A 12,037-nucleotide genomic window follows, 5' to 3' on the forward strand; every position below is an offset into this window, starting at 1 on the left:
TGTTTTTGGATCCAATAACAACTCTTATGGAGCCACTGATGTTAAGACCATAGTAGACTTTGGCAACAGTGACAACTTCACATGAACTATATTGAAATACCCCCAAATCAAAGCTAAACACATCATATAGGTACTGAATAAAAGCAGTTCAAGGACAAAGCCATGAGGGCCCGCCACATGTAATATTTAGTTATTCAGATGTACAAATCATATATGTAATAAGCCAATTAATATCTGGACCAATCTCAAAAATATACCCCATCTGTATGTTGATTAGCTGTGTTAGACTGATTTATTACTACCAAGGGGATACATTTTTAAAAAATTCATTTTATTCCACAAGTTCAAAGGTCATGAGAGTCTGTAATCAAAAATAATTTAACCTGCTGTTCTGGAATAGAACAGCAACAAAATCTGAACACAAACCACACATGACAATCACTTGCAGTTGTTCAGTTTTTTTTTTTTTTTTAAGTACAGATAATAGACCACAATTGGGGGCCTTGATTACACATTTCCACACAATTTGTAAACAGCAGGGTTTAATATGGTGCATTTTAATTACAATTAATCCAGTTCAGACCATTAGTAATATTGGTGGAAGACAAAATCAATTTCAACCTATTAGAAAATTATCTAATTGGATCACTTGAATAAAATGTTTGTAAGATATTTATCCAAGAGATTTGATAAAAATAAAATGCTCTTTCACCAAACACATCCACTACTAGGAGGTAGAAAGACATCTTTATTAACTTGCGTCATTTCTGAGACATGGGGCTTTCTGACAATGTCAGTTAAACTAAAGAGAACATACACGTTATTTTTAGATAGGCACATCCTAATTTGTACAAGATGGCAACATTATTTGTGGAAAATTACCCTATAGGGTGAAATCAAAAGAAAGCCTTTCATTTGAGACCTGAAAACTGTTTTACAAATCAACTTTCAAGCACAATAACATTTGCAATTTAGCATGTCTTAAATCAGTTACCAGTTCCCTTGATACTTCAAAGTTTCTTTCATGCAATGCTCCCGTTCTGAGAGCAAGCTGCAAGTCAAATTAACTACACTAATGATCTTCCTCAAAGTTTTATATGTTTACGATAAAGGTGGAATAATTCTCTTTATTTCCATACACAAAAGTGGACTTCATAAATGTATTCACAGACCTCTCACTCTATCCCCCACCATTCTGCAAACAGCAGAGCCAAGTCCAATAGTAGTTTGAGAAAGAGTGGGACGAATGTATGTGAAGATGCAAGAACCACCTGCTGAATCATCCAGCAGGCCCCTCCGTGGCCCATGTCACAGCTGGTTAAGGTGGGAGGCTATCACTGGGGCAGCTGCAGCAACGTGCCCTGTCCCGACGGCAGGTAAGTAACATTGCGGGAGCGTGAGAGCTGGAAGGCGATATCTTCCGCTGCCTCCAGCTTACGGAGCTCCACCAAACCATCACCGGCTTCCATCAGGGAGTTAGCGATGAGCAAGGCGGCCTGAGAATCCCCCTCTGCTGAAATGATGGCAGCCTGCTTCTGTTGCTCGGCCTAAGAAAGCATACAGAAAAATGTCAAATTTAGACTGCTGAGCATCACCAAGGAGAATGCATACAAAGGTTTGCTGAACATATGTTTTGAGTAATACCTTTTCTACAACAAAACGGGCCCTTTCTGCTTCCTGCTGGGCCACCTGCTTCATCTCAACAGCCTCTGTGAATTCTTTACCAAAGGTCAAATGTGTCTAAAAAGAGAATTGTGAATTAGTTTGGAGCTGATTCAAAAACAGCAACACTGTTGAAAATTTTAGAAGCAGCTTCCTACCAGTGATACGTCATCCAAAATGAGTCCGAAGGTGGAAGCTCTTTCCGTAAGATCCTCACTGACCTGTCGAGACACAAGCTCTCTCTGGGTGATGAGCTCCCCGGCATCAAACCGAGCCTGTAAGGAAAAAGATGCTTGACTAAGTGATTATTCCAACAATATTAGAAAAAAATATCATTGCTTTCTGGCTCTTAAAGGCTCACCACAACAGCCTTTAAGACCTCTGTGGTGATAGAGGGTAGCACCCTCTCATCGTAATCCTCGCCGATGCTGGTGAAGATGCGGGGCAGCTGATTCGTCACCGGCCGGAAGAGGATACGCAGTGTGATGTTAACATTCTGCAGATCTGCAGAATAAGTGGTTCAAAGTGATTTATAGAACATAACTTCACTGTGAGTTTAAGACATCATGTCATGAGTGCATTAGCTCTTCTTTTTTTGTATAGTTTGAAAGGATTTGTAGAAACACACAGCCTGCCAGTTTCATGTTAAATCTGAGAAAAACATTAAGTGTTTTTTTCGGGTCTCCTCCGTCTTCCCAACCTCCTGTTGTCACAGAAAATATCTGTCTTTAGTAAGTTCAGTTCTGATGGAGGTTAAAGGGCTGTAGTTCCTTTCCACTGTTGTCACATGTTTGTTTCAAAGAGACATTTGCAAAGTCAAGGCCTTGATTAAATTTCCTAAAGAGATATTTTTTCTCACTTGCATTATGTTGTTGGTAGGGCTGAACTAGAAGGTGTGTAATTGGATTTGATTCTACCTATATGGCTGTATTGATTATTGAATTTAATATATTTAAATAACGCACCTTTGCTGCCAGTGATGACAGGCACGTTACGTGGGCGGGATCGACAATCAAAGATGATGGGCTTCTGAACCCAAGGAATGAGGAAGTGGGTTCCTTCACTGACAACTGTATCCTGTACACCTCTGAACCTGTCAAATATTACAGCCCGGTGTCCTGCATCAACTGTAAAGAGAAATATTGTCAATCATACACATTATACATATAAATTATGTATTACATGCTTTCTAACTAACATAGCTGATTATTTTTCTTGAGGTAAAATAATTTGCTATAATCCCAAAGTGTCAAAAACTAATTACTTCAAACAAATTGTTAAAAATGTAGAGACAGAGTATTCCATTATGGTCAATCCCTCATTGGAACGTTTATGTCTTGTAAAATTAATGATGGAGCATTTGTGTGACTTATTTTACCATTTATCCATTTCACACTTCTTGCTTTGGTCATATACAAACTTTTTTTTCAGTTTACTCAACATGCATCAATTCTTACCCAGGGAAGTTTTGTACCCACTTTGACAGATAATGATTTATCAATCAATCAATCAAATTTTATTTGTATAGCACATTTCAGCTACAAGGCATTTCAAAGTGCTTTACATCATAAACACAAAGTCATGCAACATAGAATAAAATACCAAGTGTTTTTTATTTGTGTGTGTTTTTTTCCTTTTCTTTTTGTCACGGAATTTAAGCGCCTGTTACCGCCGGACTTTAGAGACTTTCTGTAAATTTTTTCCTTAGGTTCTAGTGAGAAAGCAGTAATATAGACCATTTTGATCATAATTATATCAAGTGATTTTTATACAGCTGTCATATCTAATTTAGATATGCCTGACTACTAAAAAAAACAAGCTCAGAACATAACGCCTACAATTATAGTATAGGTACTGTACATAATTTTTTAATGTACTATGTGCCAGATGTTCCCTTATCTAAATATTAACGCTGTCCATGTGTGGCACTCACCGTTGAAGAGGGCAGAGTTCACAACACTTCCACCAATAGCAAGGGCGACCCCCAACTTTCCGATAGACTCAAACAGCTTGGCCATGACCGCAGCAACCTGCAGGTGAAAACAAGGAACGTTTCAGATACTTCGACTGCAACTTTGCTAGTATGACACGCTATGCAAACCAATTAAGTCTTTGTAGAAATCCTTAAAAGGCCACCGTTAATCCACTCACTGCAGGACAAACAAACAGTGGCCTTGGTTGATGCCAACCACGGCTGTAGGGTAAAGCTAATTTAGCTCATCATTAGCTAGCTTTAGCTTAGCGATTAGCAGTGCATTGAGAGCACTTGCAAAGTCATCCAAGATTTAAATGTGTTGCTTCATCAAAGCAACTAAAACGTACAAGTACAGTGTGCTTTTTAAAATGTATCAGTAAAATGTGTTCGGCTTAAATCTTAACAAATAGCAGTTAGCTTTCGCTGATGGAGATAAGACAGTGGAAACTCGTGCTCGTCTTACTCAATCCCCGGACAGTCAAGGCAACCGTTTTACAACACAGTTGATGCCCAAAAAATGTCAATTTAGGGTAATCGTGACTTCCACACTAAGGTTTAACTTCACAGTTTTGTATTTTTTTTGTGTTTTGATTACAATATGTGTCGTAACTAACCTCAGTTTGCTCCAACGGCTGTGACCTCCACCGGACACGACGTACAACACATGAAATATTTCAGTCACGGCGCATGCGCACAGCGAGTCACAACCTGCCTTCTGATTGGATAAACCCCATACGGTTCTCTGCTTCGTCGAAAGCTGCGGAAGAAGACATTTATAGCACCACTGCAATACTGCCACCTAGTGGCTTTTTGTGTTAGAAAAATAAAAATAAACAAATAAATAATCAATTGATCAATGGCCGATGGATTCCTTCACTTTTTTTATTCAAAGTAACAAATGTTTTTATTCCTGAAGTTGTGCCCGATATAATCCTGGTATAAATAAAGCGATGAGTTAGCGTTAACTTTTCTTTTAAGAAAGCTCATCAAGCTGGAGCTGTTGTTACAATTTACTATCAAAATAAGTCATGTTTTTTTATTTAAAAAGATGATGGTGAAAACCACATGCTGTGTTCTGTGGAAATACTGTACATGTTGAACAATCAGGAGCTCTGAGATTTCTAAATCATGGTTACAAATGTAACCCTTCCCTGAATGTCTGTGATGCAAACAAGAAAACCAGATTTTAAAATGTTGGTTTCAAGAGAAAGATCTGAATTGTGACAAAATATGGGTGTTTTTTAGGGCCTTGTGCCAGGTGGGATCTTCCAAAAATCATCATATACAAAGCTCATTATACCTGAATGAGTAGTAAGATGTCAAGGCTATTTGTGTGCAAAAGCCTTTGTTTTCTAAACTTTTACAGTTTACACAGTTGCAAAACTATAATATGACCAAATTAATTCAGTCCTTTTCTGTCTTTCTTTGACTACCGATTGGTATTTTGTTTAATAATAAAAAGAACCACTAACTCTCATTGTTTCTCAAGTGTGTTATGATTTTATTTTCACGTAGCAACAAAATTAGGAAAATAAGAAACTTTCTGATCACATCATCTGCAAACTCTCCGTTTTCACTTAGTTTAAAATGTTTCTTCTTTATTCTATAAGAGACGATAAAACAGCTGAAGCACCAACAAACATAGATGAAGCAGCTCTAACCTGCTCTCATACTCAGAGCAGCGACCTTTGGTTGCCCCCTAGTGGGAAAAAACCAACAAAATATACTTAGTTTCGCTTTTCCTCCTCTTCCCGTGAAGCGTGTCGATCTTCGAAAGTTGAGAAAAGAGAAATCATCGTGAAACACATGCAAGGTCAGTAATGTTTACATTCGAGCGAGATCCGCAGCGCTACGCCGAACAATTTCATCGTTTGCGTTGCGATCTGATTCAACCGAGATGTGCCTGATTTATTTACTTCCTTGACTCTCGCCTCTGAAATGTGGCCTGTTTTCTTGTTATGGGGTAATTACGCGCCTCTTACTGATTTCTGGAAGCAGATTTGACACCAAAACTCTGATGTAATATCAATATAAGTAGGAACAGAACACGCCTAAGCAGGTGGAATGTCTGAAAAGCTTTAGTACGTGCAGCAAAGTGGTGTTAAATTTAGTCAAAGAGCAGAAAACTAGTTGACAGTCTGTTGGTGGGGAGGAAGAAGAAGAAAGGAAAGAGACATGGGGGCGAGGGGTTAAGAGCTTCGTGCGTCTTTTTAAATTGTTTTTGTTCAAGTTAGCGTCAGACAAGAGGGAATGGCTGCAAAGAAGAATAAATAACCAAGCGTCATTCATTTTGGCTTCATAAAATATATAATATACAATTGCCTTGTAGTTTCTTCAGCGCTTCTTTTGAAGTAAAGAGGATTGAAAACACACCGATGTGAAGTTGATTGCCATTTCTTATTTGCAGATTTATACATATAGCGTTGATTAAGATATATTTTCTCTTTGCATATTGATGTAATGTCCTTGTATCCCCAGGAGAGGGTGATATAATCTGACATATCTTTGTTCCTGTATATAGGGGTGGGGTTCCCACATAGAAACCCCTATAATTAAAAGAGGCGTCACACTTTTGTGTATTTTTATTTTTTATCATCAGCCGGATATTCACAAACAGCCTCTCTCCAGGAAAACGTATTTTTGATTGCTCGTGCTGTCTGATTCTCATGTAGAAAGTTTCTCCCACTCAGCAGTGACCGTGTTTCTTCCAGCAGATGGCAGAAGCGGGCAGGATTGTCAGGGTGAGCGGGCTGCCCACGGACCTGGAAGATGACAGGCTGAAAGACAAGTTACTCATTCACTTTCTCAGAGCCAGGAATGGAGGAGGGGAAATAGACCATGTCACGATTGTGAAACCAACGCCTTCATCTGCTCTCATTACCTTTGAAGACAGTGCAGGTCAGTCGGTTGAAGTATTTTCTTTAATAAACAAAAATAAACCAACAGCACCTTGCTTACTTCCATTTGGTTTCAGTGGGAAAGATGCTGCAAGCAAAATGTACTGAATAAGAATTAATCTGTATTTTTACCTGCATACAGTAAAAATTGAATTTTGCCCATTCAGCTGATCAGCACAGGAAATAAATACATCAGCATTGGCCTTAAGAGGAGGACTTGTCCCTGCTCACCAATGTAGGAGGCGTTTGAAGGCCATTTCCAAACAATTTGATGACTGTGACTCTGTGCCACCAAACAGACTCTTAAGTCAGATTTTCAATACTCAATAAAAAAAAACTGTACAGACCCTCACTTCATTTCCCCAGCAGAAAGCCTCTTTACCGTGAAATTAATATGGCAACACAGTTTAAGTTTACAAAACTCAGTCAGATTGAACCACAAGACTTCTCCAACAAAGTCCCTTGAACCAGTTTAGTAAGAATGGAAATTCTGCACAGCACAGTTATTCTCTAATCACAATGAATCTTTCCCCATTAATGTGAGAGACTGATGAAGCTAGACAGAAAACAACTATTTCTATTGCTGCTAAAGGGGATTCTGAAATCCATTTAACCATTGGGATGCACTTACTTCTTCAATCACAGCTTTTCCACTTTAACCTAATCTTTATTTAATAATCACAGTATTGCATCTGTTATGTATTATTGTGCACTTGAAATTAGATCTAAATAATTGTAGATCCTGATAAAGATATTTTTTATTATTTCCTGACACATAAAACTTCAGTCTCTCAGCTCAACATAAATAATTTCTTATCTATTACAATTCAGGTGCAGCAATTCAGCATCAGTACAGCCTCTAGGCTGTCACCAATGATTTAAACTGAGCTGAAATGCCTGTATGCAAGTCAATGGAGCAGCCAACGGCAGAAACGCTTAGTCAGGATGCTTTTCAGACTGATTGATTTCCTTCCAATGACCCCTCTCACATAGTGGCACAGAGAATTGCTCAACAATCTCGGCACATTCTGGAAATAGATGGGAAGAAGTATGAACTCAATGCTTCAGAGAGCCCAGAAAGCTTGGACCCAGATCAGGTACAAAATATTACAATTTTGTACAATATGCCAAGTAATTCAGTATGAAGGGTGAACTTAAATTGTTTTGCTTTGGGGTTTTTAGGTTGTCTTAAGCTTAACAGCAACAGTTGACTACAGCAGACTTCCTGGGGGAATCAAGGCATTAAAAAAACTTCATAAAAGTCATCAGGAGGTCCAGATAAAGCCCATTGCTACTGAGAAGTGTTGCACACTGTTTGGCTCGTACTGTAAAGTCCAGGCTGCTTTGGCTGAACTACTTGGTCCCAGATTGTTAGAGAGCAAAGACTCAGGTCCAAATGCCTCCAGCAGGACTTGGTCATTTCAGACATCGCAGGAGCCTCAAGTGTCAGACGATCAGAGCAGAGAACCGATCAGGCAAGAGGAACACAGAGAAGTCGAAGATGACGCTGATGTTTCAACAAAGGGGGAAAACTTCACATCAAACAGAAATCGTGCTCTTGGTGGAGATGACTGGGAAACTGCCAATCACACAGATAGCGCAGCTCAATGCCCTCCAACTGCTTTCATAGAGGAGTCCTCTTTGATTGTGGATGCGGACGTGTTCCAGTATCTGGAGAAGCACAGCAAGAAGGAATACCAGCAAATTCTCAGTCAGTTTGGCGTTGAGGTGGTTAACGAAACAAATCAGGGCCTGACCACTTTGTTTTTGCAGATTGCTGATACAACAGCATTGGAGGAGGGACAAGACAGCATGAAACTAGCTAAACAGGCAATAAGTCGACTTTATCAGGAAAATGAGGCAAAGATCTGCCGAGACCAGCTCCCTAAAATTTTAATTCGCCCCAGAGGAGGACTGCAAAGGGCACTGGAAAATGTAAGTGCAAGATATCCAAAACTTCTTCTGAATGAAGATGAGCAGAATATTTACTTGATTGGTATCAACAAGGATGTAGCAGATGCCAGATACTCTCTTCTAATGGGCCAGGAGGACGATAGAAATAAAAAGGAAGGTGTTGCCAGTCTTCTTAATTTTCCTTCATATAATTCTGGCTCATCACCTTTTCATGCTGATGAGGAGCGATTACCCCAGACTGCTCTTCCTACTGAAGGACAGTTGAATGAAAGGATAGATCGGCTGCAGATATCTGAGGAAGATGAACTAAGAATTGATGGAGCAAGAAGGTATAAACTGGCTGCTCGGTTTAAAGACTCAGGACTTTCCGTTTTAGGCGGCTTTCCCTTCCGTCCAAATTCATCACCCAGCAGGCAAGTGCATCAGGAACCGATTCTGGGGCATGATGTGCTGTCTGGAACAACACAGATTTCTGGTGAAGGAGTTTCGAGAGCAGCAGCCCAAAATACTGGAGGGGACATATTGTTCAAAACCGTGCACACATCTTCTCCCTCTTCATTCTCACCAATTAAAACCTCTTTAACTACAGATATGACAGAGACCCGGCCAAAAAATTTAGCAGCTCCATTTGCTTCGATTCCGTACAGCCTCCCAAAAAGCAGTGCACTTCCACCTTCAGGGTCTGGATCCACTTTAAAGCGAGCCAGTAGTTTCTCAGGAACACCTCAACAGAAAGCTCAAATCTTGGGCCAGAAGAGCCAAGACGATTCCAGCAAACCTTCAGTCGGAGTCCGTGAGCGGTCTTCCAGCTTTAGTAGTCAGACTGTGAGGAATAAACAAGAAGTCCATCATGAAGAGATCTCAGTTTCCCAGGTTATGTGGCAATACATAAAGGAGGCCTACAGCACCCGGGTGGAGGACCTCACGTCTGATCTCCAGATGAAAGAGAGCTACTCTGAGGGCAATCAGAATTTGACTGTTATCTTAAGAGGGGCTGATTCGTCCAAAGTGATATTATGTCGGGAACGTCTACAGAAGCTTGTTGACTTAGTCAGTGGTGACTTCTCAGTTAAGGAGCTGCTTTTGTCAGAGTTGGGGGTCTCTAGTACCGAAGATGAAACCTTACAGGCTTGTTGCTCTGAAGTGCGGAGCCGCTTTAAGAAGGTTGTTATCCACACAATGAAGAAAAACCTGTATCTTGTTGGTCCAGAAGAGCTGTGCTCCCAGGTTGCTGCTACGCTGAGGGAGGTATTTTCTAAAGAACCCGAACAGCACGACTTCTCTGACCAATTTTTACCATTGAATCCAACCCAAAGCAGAAAACGAGCCCCAGACAGTGCGTATCAGGTGCTAAAATCCACCCACGCTGGGATAGTTGATGGGAACAGTGAGAGTCAGCAATGGAAAACAACATATGGTAGAGATTTTGGTCAGAAAGGGCTTGTGAATGGATCAAATAGCCAATCATCACCAGAAGACTTTCTCTTCAAGAAAAAACAGGATGGAAACATAGTTGAAAAGAATCCTTTGAATGGTGAGAAAGAGAGAACATTACAAGCTAACCGACCAGATACTACAAACTGTACACCTGCAGAGACCCAGAGCATCTCAGAGAAGTCGAAGTCAGGTCTGGACGAGCAGACCTGTTTTTGTGGGAAGGAGAAGACAACATTGGTGACGACTAAGTGTGGAGTCACATTGTGCCCAGAGTGCCTGGAGACGTTGCACTCTTACTGCAAAGTCTGCAGTCAGGTAGAGCAGACATCGCGAGGCATCTGCGGTGAAATGAAGAAATCCAAACTGAGCATGAGTTTACCAGGTCAACACAAGGACGGCGTTATCAAGATCACTTACCGCATTCCTAATGGTATCCAAGGGGTGAGTAGTTTACTTAGAATCTTATGTCGCTATAATCTGATAAAGAGCTTTTGTTTTATCTTTTAGAAAGACTGATAGGGCTTTCTCTGTTACTGAGAAAGCAACTAAGACAAGGATGTTACTCAAAACCTGCATTTCCAAAGTAAAATAGACCTAAATTCCAAAATGAATATAAACTTCTTTCACAAGAAAAAAAGAACTTTTCACAAGCTAAGAGCATAACCTCTGCAGTTAGAGATACAAGTTTCATCTAAGGGTCTCAACTATGTAAAGAAAAAAGTTTTTTAAGTTTCTTTCTACATTGGCGTCCATTTAATGGGGATAATTGTGATCGAAACTACCAGTACGGGGGCAAATTTCAAGTTGTCAAACAAATTTCTTCTATCTTATATTTCATATGTAAAGCCTTTTTAACACAACTGAATACAACATAGTCCCATTTTATATTGTGCTATAAAATGGGACTACTTGCCTAGAAATTACACTATACTATCCCTTTATTTGAAAGTCTCGAGACTTTTGCCAGAAAACTAAAAATGGACCATCTCTGGGTCTTTCAGTAGGTCAATTTTAAACCAAATCAACAGAAATATTGAACTAAGTTGATTAGAAAAGTGTTTTTTTCACAAGCTTACCCAAAGTGTCAGTGACTGCAAATGGGTTATAGCTATTTCATTAGTACTGTCCTATCAATTGTATATCTTACCACTCTGGTTCTAATGTGATTTATCTGTGATCAGGAGGGCCATCCATCACCTGGAAAACCATTTAAGGGGGCGATATTCGAGGCCTACCTCCCAGACAATGAAGATGCGAAGAAGCTGCTTCCCCGGTTGGAAAAAGCCTTCAGGGGGGGCCTCACCTTCACAGTGGCAGGCAAAGAGACAGAGGCCAAGGTCGTCTGGGACTGCATCCCACACAAAACCAGCTTATATGGAGGCAAATCTGCGTGAGTGAATGCAGTTTGAATCTCCAAGTCACTGCTGTTTATCGACAAATCTGAGCTAATTTGTTCTTATTTTGTCTCTTGCAGGAAAGGGTACCCAGACCCCACATACTTGACACGTTTGTCCAGCATCTTGGCTTCTAAAGGGATTGTGTAGCCATCAGCAAGGTCCAAAATGAAAAAATTACTTATACATGTACGTTTTTAATATAATTTCAACTGTATTAGTCATTTGTCTTATTGTATTATGTTGTAAAATGTCAGTCATTCCTTATTTATCTATGAATGTAAATAACAGAATTGAGAATGGAAATATGTATATATTTTTTAGATTTTTTAAACTAATGGCTTTTTTTTTAAGGACATGCTTGAATCTGTGAATGTTTAATGTCCCAACGTCACAGTTTGGATTATTTTGTATAGCATTTCTAAACCTTTATTTTTTTTTTTTACCATTTCAACTAATTCAGTTTTTATACGAGTGTATTTCTGTGGTATGATGTGCACGTCACTGTAAAGATAAGCACTTTGGAGCATTCTGTGTGGGATTAACCACAATCCATCTATCCAGTTGCAAAATACTGGAGGGTATAAATATGAATAAAAAGAGCACATTTCCTGACTTTTTTGATGCTTTTTTTATTAGTCCTGGAAAACATGTAAGGCATATGGTAACATTACACACTGAAGCGTTACAAGCTCTAAAGGCCATGTGGACAGCATGGCACCACGCAGTAAACCCAGAGTCAAGCACAGAAGCAGCAT

The 12,037-nt window shown here is 39.7% G+C and overlaps 2 protein-coding genes across 2 annotated transcripts; one reads left to right on the plus strand and one right to left on the minus strand.

The window, feature by feature from the left end:
- Window positions 1-728: 728 nt before the first annotated feature.
- Window positions 729-4,350, minus strand: phb (prohibitin). The gene is made up of 7 exons (XM_055052238.1): window positions 4,252-4,350; window positions 3,596-3,692; window positions 2,628-2,789; window positions 2,024-2,166; window positions 1,821-1,937; window positions 1,645-1,740; window positions 729-1,547 (listed from the first exon to the last, which is right to left on the minus strand). The coding sequence occupies exons 2-7, from the start codon at window positions 3,678-3,680 to the stop codon at window positions 1,335-1,337; spliced, it is 816 nt and encodes a 271-aa protein (XP_054908213.1). The 5' UTR covers window positions 3,681-3,692; window positions 4,252-4,350; the 3' UTR covers window positions 729-1,334.
- Window positions 4,351-5,363: 1,013 nt separating this feature from the next.
- si:busm1-163l24.3 (uncharacterized) lies at window positions 5,364-11,894 on the plus strand. The gene is made up of 6 exons (XM_055051930.1): window positions 5,364-5,450; window positions 6,352-6,535; window positions 7,528-7,631; window positions 7,717-10,326; window positions 11,067-11,275; window positions 11,360-11,894. Exons 2-6 carry the CDS (start codon window positions 6,352-6,354, stop codon window positions 11,427-11,429), a joined length of 3,177 nt encoding a protein of 1,058 aa, XP_054907905.1. The 5' UTR covers window positions 5,364-5,450; the 3' UTR covers window positions 11,430-11,894.
- The last annotated feature ends 143 nt before the right edge of the window (window positions 11,895-12,037 follow it).

The sequence above is a fragment of the Poeciliopsis prolifica genome, unplaced genomic scaffold (assembly GCF_027474105.1).
Source record: "Poeciliopsis prolifica strain line A6 unplaced genomic scaffold, Auburn_PproV2 SCAFFOLD034, whole genome shotgun sequence".
Taxonomy (NCBI): domain Eukaryota; kingdom Metazoa; phylum Chordata; class Actinopteri; order Cyprinodontiformes; family Poeciliidae; genus Poeciliopsis; species Poeciliopsis prolifica.